This window comes from Hyperolius riggenbachi, chromosome 3 (assembly GCF_040937935.1).
Source record: "Hyperolius riggenbachi isolate aHypRig1 chromosome 3, aHypRig1.pri, whole genome shotgun sequence".
Taxonomy (NCBI): Eukaryota; Metazoa; Chordata; class Amphibia; order Anura; family Hyperoliidae; genus Hyperolius; species Hyperolius riggenbachi.
Genome location: NC_090648.1, coordinates 319,358,109 through 319,380,290, shown reverse-complemented (window position 1 = coordinate 319,380,290; position 22,182 = coordinate 319,358,109). Strand labels below are relative to the sequence as shown.

Here is a 22,182-nt window from a genome sequence, read left to right as displayed (position 1 = left end):
AGCGCATGGACTAATTAAGCCTCATTTGAATCACTCGTAATTCAGGTTGGGGATCATCCGAGCTCTCATACACACTAAGAGAGGTTTGGCACTTCACAGTATAAAAAAGACTGAACAGGTTTTTTCCCCCAAAAAAATCATAAATATATATGCTTCACTGTCAATGCTTCACTTTATTTTTGTCAAAAGTTAGCGGAAAATGACACTTTGTGAAAAAACACAATTAAAATCAATTTCCGCTAACTTGTGACAAAAAATAAAATCTTCTATGAACTCGCCATACTACTAACGGAATACCTTGGGGTGTCTTCTTTCTAAAATAGGGTCATTTGTGGGGTTCCTATACTGCCCTGGCATTTTAGGGGCCCTAAGCCGTGAGGAGTAGTCTTGAAACGAAATTTCTCAAAATGACCTGTGAAATCCTAAAGGTACTCATTGGACTTTGGGCCCTTTAGCGCAGTTAGGGTGCAAAAAAGTGCCACACATGTGGTATCGCCATACTCGGGAGAAGTAGTACAATGTGTTTTGGGGTGTATTTTTACACATACCCATGCTGGGTGGGAGAAATACCTCTGTAAATGGACAATTGTGTGTAAAAAAAATCAAAAGATTGTCATTTACAGAGGTATTTCTCCCACCCAGCATGGGTATGTGTAAAAATACACCCCAAAACACATTATACTACTTCTCCCGAGTACGGCGATACCACATGTGTGGCACTTTTTTGCACCCTAACTGCACTAAGGGGCCCAAAGTCCAATGAGTACCTTTAGGATTTCACAGGTCATTTTTGTTTCAAGACTACTACTCGCGGTTTAGGGCCCCTAAAATGCCAGGGCAGTATAGGAACCCCACTAATGACCCCATTTTAGAAAGAAGACACCCCAAGATATTCCGTTAGGAGTATGGTGAGTTCATAGAAGTTTTTATTTTATTTAATTGATTTTAATAGTTTTTTTTTCACAAAGTGTCATTTTCCGCTAACTTGTGACAAAAAATAAAATCTTCTATGAACTCACCATACTCCGTACGGAATACCTTTGGGTGTCTTCTTTCTAGAATGGGGTCATTTGTGGGGTTCCTATACTGCCCTGGCATTTTAGGGGCCCTAAACCGTGAGGAGTAGTCTTGAAACCAAATGTCGCAAAATGACCTGTGAAATCCTAAAGGTACTCATTGGACTTTGGGCCCCTTAGCGTACTTAGGGTGTAAAAAAGTGCCACACATGTGGTACCGCCGTACTCAGGAGAAGTAGTATAATGCGTTTTGGGGTGTATTTTTACACATACCCATGCTAAGTGGGAGAAATATCTCTGTAAATGACAATTGTTTGATTTTTTTACACACAATTGTCCATTTACATAGAAATTTCTCCCACCCAGCATGGGTATGTGTAAAAATACACCCCAAAACACATTATACTACTTTTCCTGAGTACGGCGGTACCACATGTGTGACACTTTTTTGCAGCCTAGGTGCGCTAAGGGGCCCAACGTCCTATTCACAGGTCATTTTGAGGCATTTGTTTTCTAGACTACTCCTCGCGGTTTAGGGCCCCTAAAATGTCAGGGCAGTATAGGAACCCCACAAGTGACCCCATTTTAGAAAGAAGACACCCCAAGGTATTCTGTTAGGTGTATGACGAGTTCATAGAAGATTTTATTTTTTGTCAAAAGTTAGCGGAAAGTGACACTTTGTGGAAAAAAAACAATAAAAATCAATTTCCGCTAACTTTTGACAAAAAATAAAATCTTCTATGAACTCGTCATACACCTAACAGAATACCTTGGGGTGTCTTTTTTTCTAAAATGGGGACACTTGTGGGGTTCCTATACCGCCCTGGCATTTTACGGGCCCAAAACCGTGAGTAGTCTGGAAACCAAATGTCTCAAAATGACTGTTCAGGGGTATAAGCATCTGCAAATTTTGATGACAGGTGGTCTATGAGGGGGCGAATTTTGTGGAACCGGTCATAAGCAGGGTGGCCTTTTAGATGACAGGTTGTATTGGGCCTGATCTGATGGATAGGAGTGCTAGGGGGGTGACAGGAGGTGATTGATGGGTGTCTCAGGGGGTGGTTAGAGGGGAAAATAGATGCAATCAATGCACTGGGGAGGTGATCGGAAGGGGGTCTGAGGGGGATCTGATGGTTTGGCCGAGTGATCAGGAGCCCACACGGGGCAAATTAGGGCCTGATCTGATGGGTAGGTGTGCTAGGGGGTGACAGGAGGTGATTGATGGGTGTCTCAAGGTGTGATTAGAGGGGGGAATAGATGCAAGCAATGCACTGGCGAGGTGATCAGGGCTGGGGTCTGAGGGCATTCTGAGGGTGTGGGCGGGTGATTGAGTGCCCTAGGGGCAGATAGGGGTCTAATCTGATAGGTAGCAGTGACAGGGGGTGATTGATGGGTAATTAGTGGGTGTTTAGGGTAGAGAACAGATGTAAACACTGCACTTGGGAGGTGATCGGACGTCGGATCTGCGAGCGATCTATTGGTGTGGGTGGGTGATCAGATTGCCCGCAAGGGGCAGGTTAGGGGCTGATTGATGGGTGGCAGTGACAGCGGGTGATTGATGGGTGGCAGTGACAGGGGGTGATTGATGGGTGATTGATAGGTGATTGACAGGTAATCAGTGGGTTATTACAGGGGAGAACAGATGTAAATATTGCACTGGCGAATTGATAAGGGGGGGGGTCTGAGGGTAATCTGAGCGTGTAGGCGGGTGATTGGGTGCCCGCAAGGGGCAGATTAGGGTCTGATCTGATGGGTAACAGTGACAGGTGGTGATAGGGGGTGATTGATGGGTAATTAGTGGGTGTTTAGAGGAGAGTAAACGCTGCGCTTGGGTGGTGATCTGATGTCGGATCTGCGGGCGATCTATTGGTGTGGGGGGGTAATCAGATTGCCCGCAAGGGGCAGGTTAGGGGCTGATTGTTGGGTGGCAGTGACAGGGGGTGACAGGGGGTGATTGGTGATTGTCAGGTGATTGTCAGGTGATTGTCAGGTGATCAGTGGGTTATTACAGGGAAGGATAGATGTAAATAATGCCCTGGCGAATTGATAAGGGGGGGTCTGAGGGTAATCTGAGCGTGTAGGCGGGTGATTGGGTGCCCGCAAGGGGCAGATTAGGGTCTGATCTGATAGGTAACAGTGATGGGGGGTGATTGATGGGTAATTAGTGGGTATTTAGAGAAGATAACAGATGTAAACAATACATTTGGGAGGTAATCTGACGGCGGGTTTGCGGGCGATCTAATGGTGTGGGTGGGTGATCAGATTGCCCGCAAGGGGCAGGTTAGGGGCTGATTGATGGGTGGCAGTGACAGGGGGTGATTGATGGGTGATAGGTGATTGGCAGGTGATTGACAGGTGATCAGTGGGTTATTACAGGGAAGAACAGATGTAATGAATGCACTGGTGAATTGATAAGGGGGGGGTCTGAGGGCAATCTGAGCGTGTGGGCGGGTGATTGGGTGCCCGCAAGGGGCAGATTAGGGTCTGATCTGATAGGTAAAAGTGACAGGTGGTGATAGAGGGTGATTGATGGGTGATTGATGGGTAATTAGTGTGTGTTTAGAGGAGAGAATAGATGTAAACAATGGATTTGGGAGGTGATCTGATGTCGGATCTGCGGGCGATCTATTGGTGTGGGGGGGTGATCAGATTGCCCGCAAGGGGCAGGTTAGGGGCTGATTGATGGGTGGCAGTGACAGGGGGTGATTGATGGGTGATTGACAGGTGATCAGGGGGGATAGATGCATACAGTACATGGGGGGGGGGTCTGGGGAGAATCTGGGTGGTGGGGGGGGGTGATCAGGAGGGGGCAGGGGGGGGGGTAATAAAAAAAAATAGCGTTGACAGATAGTGACAGGGAGTGATTGATGGGTGATTAGGGGGGTGATTGGGTGCAAACAGGGGTCTGGGGGGTGGGCAGGGGGGGGGTCTGATGGGTGCTGTGGGCGATCTGGGCGATCTGGGGCGGGGGAGAAAATCAGTGTGCTTGGTGCAGACTAGGGTGGCTGCAGCCTGCCCTGGTGGTCCCTCGGACACTGGGACCACCAGGGCAGGAGGCAGCCTGTATAATACACTTTGTAAACATTACAAAGTGTATTATACACTTTGTATGCGGCGATCGTCGGGTTAACATCCCGCCGGCGCTTCCGTATGGCCGGCGGGATGTTGCGGCGAGTGAGCGGCGACAGGCGGAGGATCGCGTCACGGATGACGCGATCGCTCCGCCCATGCCCAAACAAGGACCGCCGCATTTTGTCAATACGGCGGTCCTTGCGGCGTCTGCTTCCCGGCCGCCATTTGTCTATACGGCGGTCGGGAAGTAGTTAAAGGACTCCCAAAGTGAGAGGTATATATAGTAGAAGCTGCCTTATTTAATTTCTCTTAACTCTTTCGAGACTACGTGGCCCTGGCCCTTTAAGAACCAGAGCCTTTTTTTCAGAATTCACGCTGTGATAATTGGCTCACAGTGATCACAGTGTCAGGAGGCAATGAAAGTTGCTCCTAACTGGTGCATGGACAGCTGGGCAAGTAGTGGGAAGCTGTGACAGAGTGAGGGGAGCAGCGATCACAGTGGGAGTGCGCAATGGGAAAAGGTGAAATCTACACCCTGTCAGAGACTGCCAGCTACACACAGGGCATTGCTTTCACCTGTGGTGCTAAGGAAGTGGTTAAACACCAGTTGGCTAGTGTCCTGCTGATCTTTCAGGCATCAGTAGATCCTGAATCACACATCTGAAACATGTGACTAGTGTAGGGTCACATGGCTAAAAGTATTAAGAGTCAGAGGATCAGCCGCACAGCCAGGCAATTTGCATGGTTTAAAAGGAAACAAAGCCGTCTCCATATTCTCCTTACTTCAGGTGTCCTTTAATCAGAGGTTACTTTCAGGGAATTTTAAGTCAGGACAATTAATGGATCCAGTAACTAATGGACAGCAATGAATCTACACTGATTAAATAAAAAATATAAGTGGAAATTGATGTGAGCTCCTAAAGCCCCCTACTGCTAATTGATTAGCCTTGTCGCCACCCCCATTATGTTTCAATATTCAGTTCCGGCGAGGATTGCACTATTTTACCCCATAATAGCAAACATTAAAAAAAATGGATCCAGGTTTGCCGTATTACTTCTGATATCTCCAGTGGAGATACTTGGGGATTACAGGGGATGCCATAAGCCTGGTGTACACCTTCAAGTTTGATTGGCCAATTTTACCACCTCCGTGTAGTATGCGAGTGTAACTACACAATCTGATTATCGTATTCAAAATCTGTTGGCTCTCATACTAAATATGGAGGTTGGTAAAATTCGCCAAACATTGACCAACCAAAATTGGATGTGTGTACGCACTCTTAGTAAATTAAGTTCACTGCTTGTGCTTTGTTATCTCACAGGAAGCATTTCAGAACCTGTGCAAACTGGCAATCAAAAATACAAGAAAATGGATGAATGACTGAACTTATTTCCAGCATTATCATTTGAGCTGATGGGAGTACTCATTTTCACTGCTATGCATTCTAAGAACTATTTACTGTAGTATGCCACACATACTCACCATTCAGGGGGCACCATGCTGCCATCCACGTCCCAGTAAGTCCTTTTTCCATTCATTTCAGTGGTGTACTCTACCCACCTGTGACGTGCTGCAGAGAAAAAGGACAGGACTAACGTCAGAATAGCAATGTGAAGGCACTGAAGCTAAATTCCAAGCAAAGACGAGTTGTCTTTCAAAAATGTCTGTCAACTATGATTTACAAACAACAATCTGATTCTAGAATAATTACAGTTTTAAGAAATATGCCGGTAGCGGTACCTAGTCTACCTATTAAAAATGTTCCTATTAAAAATTAGGTGACAACACTGTTCATTGCAAGGCTCAAACAGCAAGTCTGGTAGCAGACACACACCTTGCAAGCTTCTGAAGACAAGCTAAGGCCATCACAGCTTACTTGAAATATTGATTTATTACTTGTTTGAGCATTTATATAGTGCTGATATTTTCTGCAGTGCTTTATTGAGCATATTAAAGAATTCACTCACTGCTGTCAGCAAGATTCATAAGATAAGGTCAGGGGTACCTGGTATCTGGAGCCAGAAAATTTGAGACGTTTCCTATATCAGAATTGGTCATATATTGTATATTTATACAGACACATTTGCTGGGACCTGAGGACTGAGTTTACTATATTCAGAGGATTACTATAACAAGATTGTACTGTATATTTAAGTGACAAGTGTTTGCCTAGTAGTGGTAGTGCGTCTGAATGTGCCTCTGATTTGGATTCAGTTCAGCCAACTTATTCCCAAAGTTTGGGCAAATTTGGGAGCTGAATTCAAATTTCACTGAGGAGCCGGAGGGTTTTTGGTGATGTTGGTTTCCATCAGTTTTTCATCTGTTTCAGCGCTTCCATTAAAAATAGACAAGATACATTGAAACACATTTACACAGGAAAAGCGATTATAATGGATAATTAAAGAGAACCCGAGGTGGGTTTGAAGAATATTATCTGCACACAGAGGCTGGATCTGCCTATACAGCCTAGCCTCTGTTGCTATCCCAAACCCCCCTAAGGTCGACCTGCACTCTACAATCCCACATAAATCACAGCCACGCTGCTGACAAACAGCTTGTCAGAGCTGGCTGTGTTTATCTCTATAGTGTCAGTCTGCTGCTCTCCCCTCCTCCTGCAGAACTCCAGTCCCCGCCTGCATCCCTTCCCTCCCTGCTGATTGGAGGGAAGGGGCAGGGACCGGAGCTATGCAGGAGGCGGGGAGCAGCTGAGACTGACACTACAGATGTAAACACAGCCTCACAGCACGGCTGTGATTTATGAGGGATTGCAGAGTGCAGGGGGACCTTAGTGGGGTTTGCGATAGCAACAGAGCCTGGGCTGTATAGGCAGATCCAGCCTCTGTATGCAGATAACATTCTTTAAACACACCTCGGGTTCTCTTTAAATAAACAAATCCAGAAATCAGAATGCCAGAAATATTCAAGTTTCTTCTGTTCAGATTCAAAGATGGATGTTCCAGGTGAACCTGAGGATGACCCAAACTGGGACATGAACACAACCGCCTAGGTCCTGACAGGTGTCCAGGGCACTTGGCTGCACTCGCCACACAGGCACCTACCCAGAGCTGTACTTTTGCTTAAAGGAAACCTAAAGTAAGAGAGATATGGTGGCTGCCATATTTGTTTCCTTTTAAACAATATCAGCTGCTTGCAAGTCCTGCTGATCTTTGCTGAAGTGTCTGAATCACACACCTGAAACAAGCATGTGGCTGATGTGGTCACACTTGGGTCAGAGCACCTGATCTGCTGCTTGTTGAGGGTATATAGCTAAAAAAAAATATTAGAGGCCGAGGATTAGCAGGACAGCCAGGCAATAAATATGTCAGCCTACATTTCCCTCTCACTTCAGGTGTGCTTGAACTATATGCCCATCTACTGAGTATTAGGCAATTAGATAAGTGGACCCGAAGTAGGTCACTTTGGCCCCCGCTCTTTTCCATTTCCTCTTCCTCCCGGAAGCCGCACTGTATGCGGACATCATCCACTGGGTCATGTTCATGTCAAGCCATGTGACTGGGATCTGGGGGATGATGTCAGCATGCAGCGACATCACTCGATTCAATTAAAGAGAACCGAGGTGTGTTTAAAGAATGTTATCTGCATACAGAGGCTGGATCTGCCTATACAGCCCAGCCTCTGTTGCTATCCCAAACCCCACTAAGGTCCCCCTGCACTCTGCAATCCCTCATAAATCACAGCCGTGCTGTGAGGCTGTGTTTACATCTGTAGTGTCAGTCTCAGCTGCTCCCCCGCCTCCTGCATAGCTCCGGTCCCTGCCCCCGTCCCTTCCCTCCAATCAGCAGGGAGGGAAGGGATGCAGGCGGGGACTGGAGTTCTGCAGGAGGCGGGGAGAGCAGCAGACTGACACTATAGAGATAAACACAGCCAGCTCTGACAAGCTGTTTGTCAGCAGCGTGGCTGTGATTTATGGAGGGATTGCAGAGTGCAGGGGGACCTTAGGGGGGTTTGGGATAGCAACAGAGGCTGGGCTGTATAGGCAGATCCAGCTTCTGTATGCAGATAATAATCTTCAAACCCACCTCGGGTTCTCTTTAAGCAACCATCTGATATTGTGATGTAAAAGGAAACCCAAACAAAGTCCATACAAAGAGCGTCATGGCTGGGATTTAAACTTGCAAGGAAAGAGGTTATCCACTAACCCAGTGTTACACCAATCTTAACATTAAAGAGATGAAGTATTATTGTGTTAAATAGAGATAGCATTTATATTTTACCCTCCACAAAATTACTTTTCTAAACAGTGAAATACTGTGGTATTAAAACTAGATATGGAAGGCAGCTAGTTTGTAGTGCTCAACAACCACCACTAGAGGCAGTAATGTCGTACGTGACACAGTAATTGGCATTCTGTCATTATGAGGCAAGCATATTGTGCCAAATGTTGCAATTAATTTAATGTGGCAATGGGGATTAGTGGATGACTTGAACACATGAGTTTTATGAGTATATTTGCATAAAGTTAGATCACTGCAGTAAGCCGCTGTCAGATATGCACTATGGAGCTGCCACATAATATATTGAAGAGTCTCGTTGCATGAGGATACCCAGTGTCCTGTTTACCGCTGCCACATGAAAATACAAATAGTGCAGCACAAATATATTCCTTTAGATAAAAGTCTTAATTTAAAATGTGCACAAAGCAATTCATTCATTCCATTTAAAAGAACAGATAATTGATTTTTAACCACTTGAGGACCCACCCGTTACCCCCCCTTAAGGACCAGCGCTGTGTTGAGTGATCTGTGCTGGGTGGGCTCTGCAGCCCCCAGCACAGATCATGTAGCAGGCAGAGAGATCAGATCACCCCCCTTTTTTCCCCCACTAGGGGGATGATGTGCTGGGGGGGTCCGATCTCTCCTGCCTGCATGTGGCTGGCGGGGGGGCACCTCAAAGCCCCCCTCCGCGGCGAAATTCCCCCCTCCCTCTCCTACCTGCTCCCCCCCCCCGGAGATCAGGGCTGCACAGGACGCTATCCGTCCTGTGCAGCCAGTGACAGGACGTCCCCTGTCACATGGCGGCGATCCCCGGCCGCTGATTGGCCGGGGATCGCCGATCTGCCTTACGGCGCTGCTGCGCAGCAGCGCCGTACAATGTAAACAAAGCGGATTATTTCCGCTTGTGTTTACATTTAGCCTGCGAGCCGCCATCGGCGGCCCGCAGGCTATTCACGGAGCCCCCCGCCGTGAATTGACAGGAAGCAGCCGCTCGCCCGAGCGTCTGCTTCCTGATTAATCAGCCTGCAGCTGGCGACGCAATACTGCGTCGCTGGTCCTGCAGCTGCCACTTTGCCGACGCGCGGTAGGCAAGTGGTTCCCAAACCATTGTTATACGGAGAACAAGTTAATGCAAATTATTTTATGATTAATAACCAGCACATTTAGAAAATGTAAAACAGCTGTTAGCTAATTGTTAAAACGCAAAGTACAATTAAGTATAAAATCCTAGGACTGGATCTTACCGAAAAAATAACGTTTGTTTTCATAATATTTATTGCCATACTTATCAACACCGATGAGGGCACCAGTTTTCAGTTCACTAGTTCTGTGGGTATGCAGGTGACAGAGAAAAAAATTATGTTAGCAACAAACTACACATCAATCAACCCACATTTCAGAACGAAGAACATTGCTTTTTTCTCCAAAGTTTTCTCTTAAGTGATATTTTCACATCTTATAAATAAAATGCCCTTGAAGCTACCCGGAAATTGAAGATGAAAAATGTTCTCGCAAGAGAAAACTTAGGAGAGAAAGTGAATTGCATCAGGCCCTAAATGCATGTTTACAATATGGAATTACTTTTTAAACTATTTTGTATACCTATAGAACCATCAGCCTCTGCAGTGCTTGAGGGCTTGTTCAGGCGGTTTTGGCCAAATGTAAGCGGCTACACCATGCTTCTCTATGGTGTAGTTTAGACTGGAGCTTTTCGTCCGCGTTCTGCTCAGAAAAGTGGTGCAAGGGCCACTTTTGAGGCGATTTTGCCTCAATGGAAGTTATAGGAATACGCAAATGCTCACAAAGTCGCTTTGTGCAGCGATTGCGTGAGCGTTTTTAAGCAGGGCTGTGGAGTCAGTACAAAAATCCACCGACTCTGAAGTTTAGGATTCCACCGACTCCGCTAATTTGCATATTACAATCTTGTTGATTGAAAGTATATAACATAAAATTCGTCTCTTAACTGCCAACGCTTAGGAATGTTAAAAGACAACTGAAGTAAGAAGGATATGGAGACTGCCATATTTATTCCCTTTAGACTAAAACTAGTCCTTGGTAAGAGTACTTGTAAAAGGTACAGACCGGAACAAAGAACATCTATCAGGCCCTAGGCAATGTAACTGTGGGTGCATGTAAGAATGATGTGCAGGTACTCTGCAGGAGAATGAGGCGATTCTTCCTCTATCACACACTCTGCAGGTACAATCTGAACCAGATTTATGGGTTATAGACAACACCTCTGTGTTCAATGTGCACAACATTCTCAGTGGATTCCCTGCAGCTCTGTGGGAAGTGCATATGTACAGGATCTTCTCAAAAAATTAGCATATTGTGATCAATTTCATTATTTTCTGTAATGTACTGATAAACATTAGACTTTCATATATTTTAGATTCAAATACACACAACTGAAGTAGTTCAAGCCTTTTGGCATGCAGCTCATGAAAATCCAAAATTCCTATCTCAAAAAATTAGCATATTTCATCCGACCAATAAAAGAAAAGTGTTTTTAAAACAAAAAAGTCAACCTTCAAATAATTATGTTCAGTTATGCACTCAATACTTGTTCGGGAATCCTTTTGCAGAAATGACTGCTTCAATGCGGCGTGGCATGGAGGCAATCAGCCTGTGGCACTGCTCAGGTGTTATGGAGGCCCAGGATGCTTCGCTAGCGGCCTTAAGCTCATCCAGAGTGTTGGGTCTTGCGTCTCTCTACTTTCTCTTCACAATATCCCACAGATTCTCTATGGGGTTCAGGTCAGGAGAGTTGGCAGGCCAATTGAGCACAGTAATACCATGGTCAGTAAACCATTTACCAGTGGTTTTGGCACTGTGAGCAGGTGCCAGGTCATGCTGAAAAATGAAATCTTCATCTCCATAAAGCTTTCCAGCAGATGGAAGCATGAAGTGCTCCAAAATCTCCTGATAGCTAGCTGCATTGACCCTGCCCTTGATAAAACACAGTGGACCAACACCATCAGCTGACATGGTACCTCAGACCATCACTGACTTTGGGTACTTGCCACTGGACTTCAGGCATTTTGGCATTTCCCTCTCCCCAGTCTTCCTCCAGACTCTGGCACCTTGATTTCCGAATGACATGTAACAATTGCTTTAATCCGAAAAAAGTACTTTGGACCTCTGCGCAACAGTCCAGTGCTGCTTCTCTGTAGCTCAGGTCAAGCGCTTCTGCCGTTGTTTCTGGTTCAAAAGTGGGTTCATGCTTCCATCTGCTGAAAAGCTTTATGGAGAGCGTGCGTGTGTGATGTGTGCATGTACAGAGCATGCGTGTGTGTATGAATAGAGCATGCGTTTGTGATGTGGGTATGTATAGAGCATGCGTGAGTGATGTGGGTATGTATAGAGCATGCGTGAGTGATGTGGGTATGTATAGAGCATGCGTGAGTGTATGTATAGCAATGGCGGGGACTCCTTTCTGCTTCTCCCTACCTGGCTACGCTTACACTTACATTGGGGGGGGGGGGGGGGAGGGTTAATGCCTGGCTACACTTATACTGGGGGAGCCTTCCTGCCTATACCTATACTAGGGGAAACTACCGGCCTACACTTATACTGTGGGAACCTGGCTATACATATGATGGGGAACCTACTGACTATACCTGCACTGGGGGAAACTACCTGGCTATACCTGCACTGGGGGAAACTACCTGGCTATACCTGCACTGGGGGAAACTACCTGGCTATACCTGCACTGGGGGAAACTACCTGGCTATACCTATACTGGGAGAAACTACCTGGTGCACTTATAGTGTGTGTGTGTGGGGGGGGGGGGGACAACTACTTGGCAGCATGAAGTGTAGTATGGAGAGGGGATAGAAAAGCGGCATGTACTGTGCTATAGAGAGGGGAGAGAAAGCAGCATGTTACTGTGCTATGGCGAGGGTATGAAAAAGCAGCAGCCTGTGCTATGGAGAGGGGAGGGAGACGCAGCAGCGCGTGCTGTGCTATAGAGGGGAGGGAGAAGCAGCAGCGCGTGCTGTGCTATGAAGAGGGGAGGGAGAAGCAGCAGCGCGTGCTGTGCTATGGAGAGGGGAGGGAGAAGCAGCAGCGCGTGCTGTGCTATGAAGAGGGGAGGGAGAAGCAGCAGCGCGTGCTGTGCTATGGAGAGGGGAGGGAGAAGCAGCAGCGCGTGCTGTGCTATGGAGAGGGGAGGGAGAAGCAGCAGCACGTGCTGTGCTATGGAGAGGGGAGGGAGAAGCAGCAGCGCGTGCTGTGCTATGGAGAGGGGAGGGAGAAGCAGCAGCACGTGCTGTGCTATGGAGAGGGGAGGGAGAAGCAGCAGCGTGTGCTGTGCTATGGAGAGGGGAGGGAGAAGCAGGAGTGCGTGCTGTGCTATGCAGAGGGGAGGGAAAAGCACTGACACACACACACACACACACACACACACACACACACACCCTCTTAGGCTGCTTTCACATTAAGACGTTACAGGCGCATGATAGAGTAGCCTGTAACGCAGCCTAACTCACAGTAATAAAAACTAAATGGCATGTTCACAATGCCCACGTTGCGTTACATTGTAACGCAGCATGTTTAAAGAAAGTGCTGCATGCTATACGTTAGACTGTTTGCATATGCGCAGTAATGTTGGAGGAGGAGGTCTCCCCTTTGATGGGTTAATCACGAAAACAATGTACAATACCACTGAGCTTGTACCATGTGTGGCGTGAACAAAGATTTAATTAGTTCTGTTCTCAAAACGCCATCAAGATTACCATTCTTTCATTAGCATTGTTTCCAGGAGTAGAGAGCACACACACTTCCTGAAGGGATAGCTGAAATCCGATCTCTGAAGTGTGCTCTGAAATCTCCCTGCTTTTGTGATGTAAACACAGCTGTACTGAGTCGCACAATGATGACATAAGACAGTACACTTCCTAGTATACACCTCAGTGGGAGTGTCTGAAGACTCTGTGAGGAGGGCAGAAAATGAATATACAATGAGCAAGAGAAGGGAGGGAAAACGAGAGTCAGGGAGGATATGATGTCAGCATTAGCTGGGCAAAATGGCCACTGACTGAAATAGGATTTTCTGCTTCTCATTTATAAAATTCTCAGGAATCATAACGTGGACAGTGCAATACATCTGATATATAAGTTGAACTAGTATTTATCTACTTAAATATGTGTTTTTTATTTTTAGGTTAGCATGGGTGTCGCATCCTCTTTAAGAGCAGAGATTCCAAGCCAACATCAGTCCCTGACCTCACAAATGCTCTTCTGGAAAAAGATACACTCCTAAACATTTTGGAAAGCCTTCTGAGAAGAGTAGAAGCCTATAGATTAACACTGGGATGTCATTAAAGCGTATCCAAAGGGATAAACCCTTTATCTTGATATTTACCTCAGTAGTGGGAGAGTGCAGAGGCTTACCAGAACCCTCTGCAGCCCATCATTCCAGCGCACGGTCTAGTTAAACATATTCAATAGGCTATTAAAGGACAACTGAAGCAAAAAGGTATGTGGTGCCTATTATTAATTATTTCCTTATAAGCAATACAAGTTGCCTGGCAGCCTTGCTGGTCTATTTGGCTGCAGAAGTGCCGGAATGACACCAGAAACACGCATGCAGCTAATCTTATCAGATCTAACTATGTCAGCACCTGATCTGCTCCATGCTTGTTCAGGGTCTATGGCTGAAAGTATAAGCGACAGAGGATGAACAGGACTGCCAGAAAACTTGTATTGATTAAAAGGAAACAAACACGGCAGGCACCATATACCTCTCACTTCAGTTGACAAAAGCTTGTAGAATGGGATTCTTGACGCTGGGCAGGAACATTAGGCTTGACCAGAACCCGGGGAGCCTATGGACCACTCAGAGGCTACCAAATAGTTATGAGCAAGTATTTATCTTCTAATAACCCCCCCCCCCCCTCCCGTTTGCTTCAAAACATATGTGGTGCTCTGGTCACCAGTAAAATCTCACATCTAGCCCTGTGGGAGGTTAGGGTTAGGCATTGGGGTAGGGGCCAGTATGGTTTAAGCCTATGGACCACCCAGAGTCCAATATTTTTCCTTATTACTACAACCTATCTGAAACTTAGAGGTCTGAGAGGGTGCTGTCCACCCAACCATGTTAGCAAAATTTCCCTATGGTCATACAAGCTCCTTGGGGTACTAATGTGCTTGAAAAAAACCCAGTTAAATCTTCACCTAGCACTAACCTCCCCATCTCCAATGCCTAACACTAATCTCCCCTGGACCTGGGCAGATATTTTACCAGCAGGTGAAGCTGGACATGGGCATAGATTTTACTGGGCCCCCTCAAGCACATCAGTATCGGCATTGGAGAGGAAGGTTAGTGTGAGGCAGGGGGAGTTGGTGTACCACAGGACAACTTTATTGAGGGGTATATGGAGGCTGCCATAATTATTTCCTTTTAGGCAATAACAGTTACCTGGCTATCAAGCAGATCCTCTACTACTACTACTTTGAACCATAGACCCTGAACAAGCATGCAACAGTTCAGGTGTTTAACATTTTTGTCAGATCTCACAAGATTAGCTGCATGCTTGTTTCTGGTGTGAATCAGACACTACTGCAGCCAGGGCTGTGGAGTCCATACAAAAATCTTCCAACTCCTTAGTTTATGAAACCACAACTCCGACTCCGGGTAACCAAAATGGCCCCGACTCTTTAGTCTAATATTTAACAGGGGTGTGGATTTTGTACAAAAATCACCCGACTCCTCAGTTTATGAAACCACGACTCCAACTCCACAGCCCTGACTGCAGCCAAACAGGCCAGCAAGGCCGGAGCAGTCCTTTTCAGCGCAGGAAGATTTTGGCGCAGCTGTCACCACCATAGACTATAAAGGGAATTACTTCTATAGTGAGTAACGTCGGCTCCGTCAGAAGACGGAGCTGAAGTTGCTTAAAAAAAAACAACACTATAATTCGGCCTCCAGCAATCGCTGGAAGCCGAATTATATCATTCCCCACTATCCAAGGCGGCCTGGAGGGGGGATAGTAATTAATATGGGCCGGACTTGTGCAGAAGCAGGATCAGCTTTATACCGGCTGTATCCTGTGCCCAAGTCTAACGGCGCCGATTTCAAATGTATGCAGCAGGGCTGCCTGGTAACTGGTATTATTTAAAAGGAAATAAATATGGCAGCCTCCATATACCTCTCACTACAGTTGTCCTTTTAATAGAGCTGGATGTGGACATTGGACAGAGATTTTACTGGCTGGTGGAGCTGGTGGAGCCTCCCATGGGGCAGATCATCAGTGGACATTTTACCAGTCTCTTCAAGCAGACTATTACCTAATTTTGTCAATGCACTGTATGATTAGCCTTTTGCAAAGTTCTGGTTCACCTCCCAATAAATGCTCATCTCTAAACCTACTACTATACTTATTAGCAAAGTATTCCGGGGGTTAGTGTCTCCCTTAGCACCTGTCTTCCTCCAACCTCAGACCAGGTGAAAAGTATCGCAAAACTGGACATAAGCAAAAACTTTTTTCTATCCTGCAAAAATAAATAAAGGCTCCCTCCGCCTGATGCTCCATGCCCTCACTGCTGCAGGGCGATGCCAACATAACTAGCGGCAAGCAGAGGTCAGCAAGAGTGATGTCCTGCACAAGGTGACAGCCAAGGTGGAGAGACAGAGCACTGGCTGCTGCTGCAGCCACCACAGGACTGAGGACAGCCATGGACAGAGCGACATCTCCATATCTGACCTGAGCAGCTGCAAGAAAGAGCCCCACAGGCCGCCGTGCGCCCGGATCTGCTGTATCGCCCTCCCCGTTATCCGTAGGTACTCCGCCATCTTCCGCTCGCTGTACGAGGCGGAGTTCTGCTGAACAACTTCCGAGCCGAAACAAGTGACAGCACAGATAGTTCCGGGAGCTGATGCAGAGCTGGTGCAACAATTCAACTATAGATCTAGCAACTAGTACTGAATATTACTGGCTATGGCTAAAGATGTAGATTTAAAATCTGACTGTACCTGGTGATACTTGCTCACTGAAACGTCCAGAAAAACTGCATACAGACAGGAGATCAAACGAATACATGACATTTTCCACACTTCTTGTATGTCAGTGTTTCAAGCGTTTTCCTACCCCTCTGGCCTCGGCTGATTTTTAAGTGTTGAGCTGCACTACATAGCTCAGAGGTAGGAATTAAAGGGGTTCTCTTGCATGTTCTAAAAATCAAAAATTGACACTTACCTGGGGCTTCTTATCACCCCCTGGAGCTGGAATGTCCCGCGCCGTCCTCCATTCCCTGCCGCTGGTTAACCCTAACCCTCCTGCTATACGTTTGATAGTGAATGTAGGCTGATTGGATGGGTAGGTTATATCGTCGGTACAGCAGCACCGGTGTAATTATTCATCTAACTAGACAAGTAGAACTGCGGCTGCGTGGCCGTGCGCTTGCTCGCTCCTGCTCGCGTTATCGAGTACTTACTTTGCAGGCGCAGTGCGATTACAAAGTTTTCTTGTACTGCACCTGTGCAGTAAGCTCCCGATGATGCCCGTGGGAGCTCGCACACGGCCACGCAGCCGCAGTTCTATTCGTCTAATTAGACAAATAATTACACTGGTGCTGGCAGTGGACGAATAGAGCATCGGAGGAGGACGGCGCGGGACATTCCAGCTGCAGGGGGCCGAAAGAAGCCCCAGGTAAGTGACAGTTTTTGTTTTTAAGAACATGCAAGAGAACCCCTTTAACGTAAGGCCACGTTCACAGCGATACGTGCAGTAAATAGCCACATCCAGAAATCTAGATCCAGAAAAACTGATACAGAACTAGTGGAAATAGGCCCTAAGGGCAGTAATCTACTAGTAAGCACTGCAGCACTTTCAAATCGCACCAGCGCTATGTGCAGTGATTCGTAGAGGTCATGCCTGTCCAGCGGCGTAACTATGGAGCTATGGGTCCCGTTTCGCGCTGTGTAGCGCTTGCTCACATGCTTGTCCTGGGTCCAGGACAAGCACGTGAGCAAGCACTACACAGCGTGAAACAGCCATTGTGTCATCCGATCATCCCACGGTCACACCACACCTCCCCATCTCTCCACCAACAGCGACACCAGGTTTGAACATCTTTTATGTAATGCTGGAATTGTCTATGTTAACCTGATGGCAATATACTGTGGGCAATAAAGCTTGCCCAAGGGCCCCGGTGCGGTTGCAACCTCTGCACCCCCTATTGCTACGCCACTGAGCATGTCCCTTGCTGCAGCTCCAGTCTTCTCTCATTTTCTGCTGGTAGGCTCTGAAGTATTGCCATCTTCTGCACATGCCCGCTTCATCAGGAGAGTACTGCGCAGGCACACGCACTTTCATCTCATTTACCATCTGTATTAGTTACAGTTAATGGATGAAGTTAGGAATTGCTATCAGAAAGGGATTAGAATTCGGGTGAGGGGGTTGTTAAGGTTAGGCATTATTAAGGGATTAACGTGAAACCACAAAATGAAACAAATCAATTCTAAAAGCAATTTTTTTTGTGTGTACATTATAATTAATGGAGAATCCCTTTATAGTACAGTTCAAGGGACCTGGCCACATAGTTTTCTATATCAGAATTTGTCATTTATACAGGCGCATGGTCGAGACCTGGTAATGGAGTTTACTATAGCTAGAGCTTTACGATGGTAACTAAGGCCCCGTTCACACTTGCGTTTCTCTGCCAAACGGACCGGATGACCTGACCGGATCCGGTCAGGTTGCATCAGGTGTACATCAGGCTGCGATCCGGATCCGTTTGGCAAAAGAGAGTACAAATAAATAAAAAATTTTGGGGTCTGGGAGGTCAGCAGAAGGTGCACCTGTGGAATCAGGTCCTCCGCTGTTTAGGCCGCACCTCCACCTCCGACATACTGCCAAACAGCTCCAGCACGTTTAAGTCGCTGCTGCTCCACTCCAAAATGCCTTCCCATGTGTCCCCATCCAAAATCGCCGCTAGAATATGCATAGGAAGTGGGGTAGAACGTCAGGTGTTTGTAGCCAGTGTGTTCTGTGCTTCCGTTTCCCATTGCTTTCTTATTTCCGGATGGTGCAGTCAGGCTCCGCTCCGGGTGCGTGGGCCGGATGATCCGGACCGAAAAATAGCGCATGTTGGAAAAGTGTCCGGGATCCGGTCCGGCTCCGTACTGTACGGAACGGACGCGTGTGACCGTCCGCATAGCCTTTGCATTGCTATGCGGAACGTACGTTCCGTTTGTACAGTATACTGTCTGGATCCGGCCCGGCGAATCTGGACAGGGAACGCTAATGTGAACCGGACCTAAGAGTTTACTATAACGAGATTCTACTGTATGACCTTTGGAATTGAACCTGTGGAAATGAACAATTGAAATTGAAATCCCTTTGTGTATCTGTTGAAGCAGTTTTGCACATATCTATATAGAGCTAAAACATATGGGGCTTGATGCTCAAATCTGTGGTAATATAGTATAGTACAGACAGCGCATGGCAATATTACCCTTCCTAGAAGAGTGTACCGGGAGTTACACTATTAGTGCAACCTGCGGTACTTGAGTAGCGTGACAATTGCTACAGTAAAGCGCTTCACTAGCAACCATTACTGTTAGTAACGCTCCTTTACGTAGCAACGTTCACACTATTCAAGTACTGCAGGTCGCTCTAAGGCCTGGAACCCACTGCAAAAACGCTATCGCTAATCGCAAGCTAGCATTTTGTATGAGCAGTTTGTCAGCGGTTTCATGAGTGTTTTAGGAAGTGATTTTACAAAGTGTATCAATTTGCCAGCGATTGTGTAGCGATTAGCGTTTTAAAGTCTGATTGGTCCTTTCAATTAATTTTAATTATGTTACAGTGTGTTAACGTTAAAACGCTAGCAAAATCGCTCCATGCAGGTTTTGATGAGCTATTACGCCAGGGTTTATATACTTTACATTGAAGCGCTAACGCTCCCAAAATGCTGCATGTCCTGCGTTTGCGATTTGAGGAATCGAAAACGCTCCAGTGGAAGTTGCCCCATCCATTTACATTAGCTGAGCGTTTTGGCAAAACGCTAGCGTTCTGTAACGTTCCAAAAATGCTTTCAAAATCGCCCTTGTGGGTTCCAGCCCTAATAGCATAATTCGTGGTACTGCTGGCAGAAATAAGGGTAATAATACCACGCGATGTCTATGCACGGCAATATTACCACAATTTTGTGCATTTTTTATGGCATATGCATTTCTGCAATTTGTTTTTGTGTGCATTTTTTGTTTTTATTAATGTGCCTTTCCAAAACAGCTAGAAAAATACAGCAATAGGTCTGTTTTTACATGTTCATGCGTCTTCATAGGAAAGCATTGTACACTGCACAAAAAAATAAAGGAAACACAAAATAAGACATCCTAGATCTGAATTTATGAATTGTTCTTACTAAATAATTCTCTCTTTACATAGTTGAATGTGCTGACAACTAAATCACACAAAATTATCAATGGAAATCCAATTTATTAACCCATGGAAGTCTGGATTTGGAGTCACAAAAAACACTACAGGCTTATCCAACTTTGATGTAATGGCCTTAAAACAAGACAAAAAGAGATTCAGATTCAGGTCTGGGGAACGGGTGGGCCAGTCCATAGCATCAATGTTTTTGTCTTGCAGGAACTGCTAACACACTCCAGTCACATGACGTCTTGCATTAGGAGGAACCCAGGGCCAACTGCACCAGCATATGGTTTCACAAGGGGTCTGAGGATCTCATCTCAGTACCTTATGGCAGTCAGGCTCCCTCTGCCGAGTACATGAAGGGCTGTGCGTCCCCCAAAGAAATGCCACCTTACCCCATTAACCCACAGCCAAACTGGTCATGCTGGAGGATGCTGCAAGCAGCAGAATGTTCTCTAGGGGGTCTCTAGACTCTGTCTCATGTGCTCAGTGTGAACCTTTCATCTGTGAAGAGCATAGGGAGCCAGTGACGAATTTGCTAATCTTGGTGTTCTCTGGCAAATGCCAAACATCCTGCACGGTGTTGGGCTGTAAGCACAACCCCCACCTGTGAACGTTGGGCCCTCATACCACTTTCATGCAGTTTTTTTCTGACAGTTTGAGCAGACACATGCCCATTTGTGGCCTGCTGGAGGTCATTTTGCAGAGCTCTGGCAGTGCTCCTCCTGTTCTTCCTTGCACAAGATTACTAATGGTAATGGTTGTTACCCATCCATCAGGCCATGTGATGTGCTCTGTAAGACCAGTAGGATCCATTAGATGTTACTTCTAAGGTGAGCTTGCATCACCTACTAATTCTTGGTCTAACACTATCACTGTACTTTCCCTTTACTAAATCACTACTTCAAAATGGTTTAGTTTGCCGTCACATCATTAATATGACTACAGACAATATAAGAAAAACAACTGTTCAGTATTAATAGGGCAAAACATGAGGTTTATTCTATAATAAAAAGATACATTTTTCCTTAAAAAATACAACCAAAATAGAATTTACAATCTCCTTTCAGAGGCAAGACATATACAATAGTTTTGTTCCTTTACAAGGAAACATAAACAGAGATCCTTCAGCTTGCAGATGGAATCGATGACCCCTATGGAAATTGAAGGTAAGGATGAACATGAACTAGCTGCCATTGTTGTATTTAATAATGCATGTTTCGGGGCTGTCCTGATCCTGGCTTTGCCTGTTAGTAAGTTACATAATAAGCATGCAGACACTGAAGGGTGAAGTTATTGAAACACGCACCTTTACAAATACATTTAGCAATGGCAGCTTTTATATTTATGTCCTCATTGATTTACTTTGAAATGAAATTCCAGTTTCGTTAACAAAAAAAATATACGTTACAAGTATTTTGGCAAACAAGATTTCATTTTTTTTTTCTTTACAATATTTCAAATGTGCATATAACAAACAGCCATGCCAAGGTATTCCTATAAAACATGAAATACTAGATGGGTGATACAAGTCTTGATGTAAAACAAAGAGTAACAAGGGTTCCTGTTATGCACCACTAGTTGCTTATGCTGGAATATGAGACTTTCTGGCCTATCTTTACCCATGATTATGATTAACATGGTTGCAAAGAAGTGCAAAGTCACTTTTTGTACCTTCATAGCTTGCTACAGCCTGAAAGGTAAATATATTTATTTATTTTTTAATAAATTGAATTACAGAAAAGACTTGTAATGCACTAATATAGGTTGATAAGAAAAAGTGAAATTTCATGTTAAAGTGACCCTATTTAGAGTCTCAGCTATTTTAAACTAAAACCACTGCTTACGTACAGGTACTGGGTGTCTGCAAGTACTGTGTGTACATAGTGTCATGGTTAGCTTGGTTGAAAATAATAAGACGCGTCCATTAAGTTCAACCAACATAAAATAAATAAATAAAACTTCCCGGAAGAGAATGGATCACAATGATTAGGACAACTATTTTCTTCTGAATAACGGCACAAATAGGTGGGGAATCTCCATGCCTGTAACAGAGGGGTGAGGGTGTTGTTGCATGCTGCTCTTTTTCACACTAGCCCTGTATTTGCCAAATCCAATTCCGGGCACGGGCCAGTCGTACTTGGCGAAATAAAAAAAATATTCTGATTCTGCTCCTATTGTGCAGAAATCCAAGATGGTCACCTTCTCCTGCTGCACTAGCAGTAGGATGTGATTATATCCTATCTTATGAGGGTGCCCATAATAAACCAAAGTATCACAAATCGCAAACCTTTGCGTAAGTATATTCCCCTTGTGCAATCGTGAGGTTACCTCTTTCTCCCTCCTCAGATCCTACTAGCTTTAGAAGCTGGCAATTGGCATTGCATGTTGTTACTGAGCTACTGGTTCACCTAGGTTACCCACTTCACTTCTGCACAGACATTGATGTAGATTATAACAATGGTAATGGCCGG

At 45.6% G+C, this 22,182-nt stretch overlaps 1 protein-coding gene across 1 annotated transcript in view; it reads right to left on the bottom strand.

The window, feature by feature from the left end:
• The window catches only part of NDUFA12 (NADH:ubiquinone oxidoreductase subunit A12), a 43,898-nt gene extending 27,732 nt beyond the window's left edge, over window positions 1–16,166 (bottom strand). The window contains exons 1-3 of the mRNA XM_068272762.1: window positions 16,031–16,166; window positions 9,569–9,651; window positions 5,572–5,659 (exon numbers count right to left, since the gene is read on the bottom strand). Of these exons, the coding sequence (XP_068128863.1) occupies window positions 5,572–5,659; window positions 9,569–9,651; window positions 16,031–16,119 (260 nt within the window). The 5' untranslated portion in view covers window positions 16,120–16,166. The remainder of the gene's footprint in view (window positions 1–5,571; window positions 5,660–9,568; window positions 9,652–16,030) is intronic.
• Between the last annotated feature and the right edge of the window lie 6,016 nt (window positions 16,167–22,182).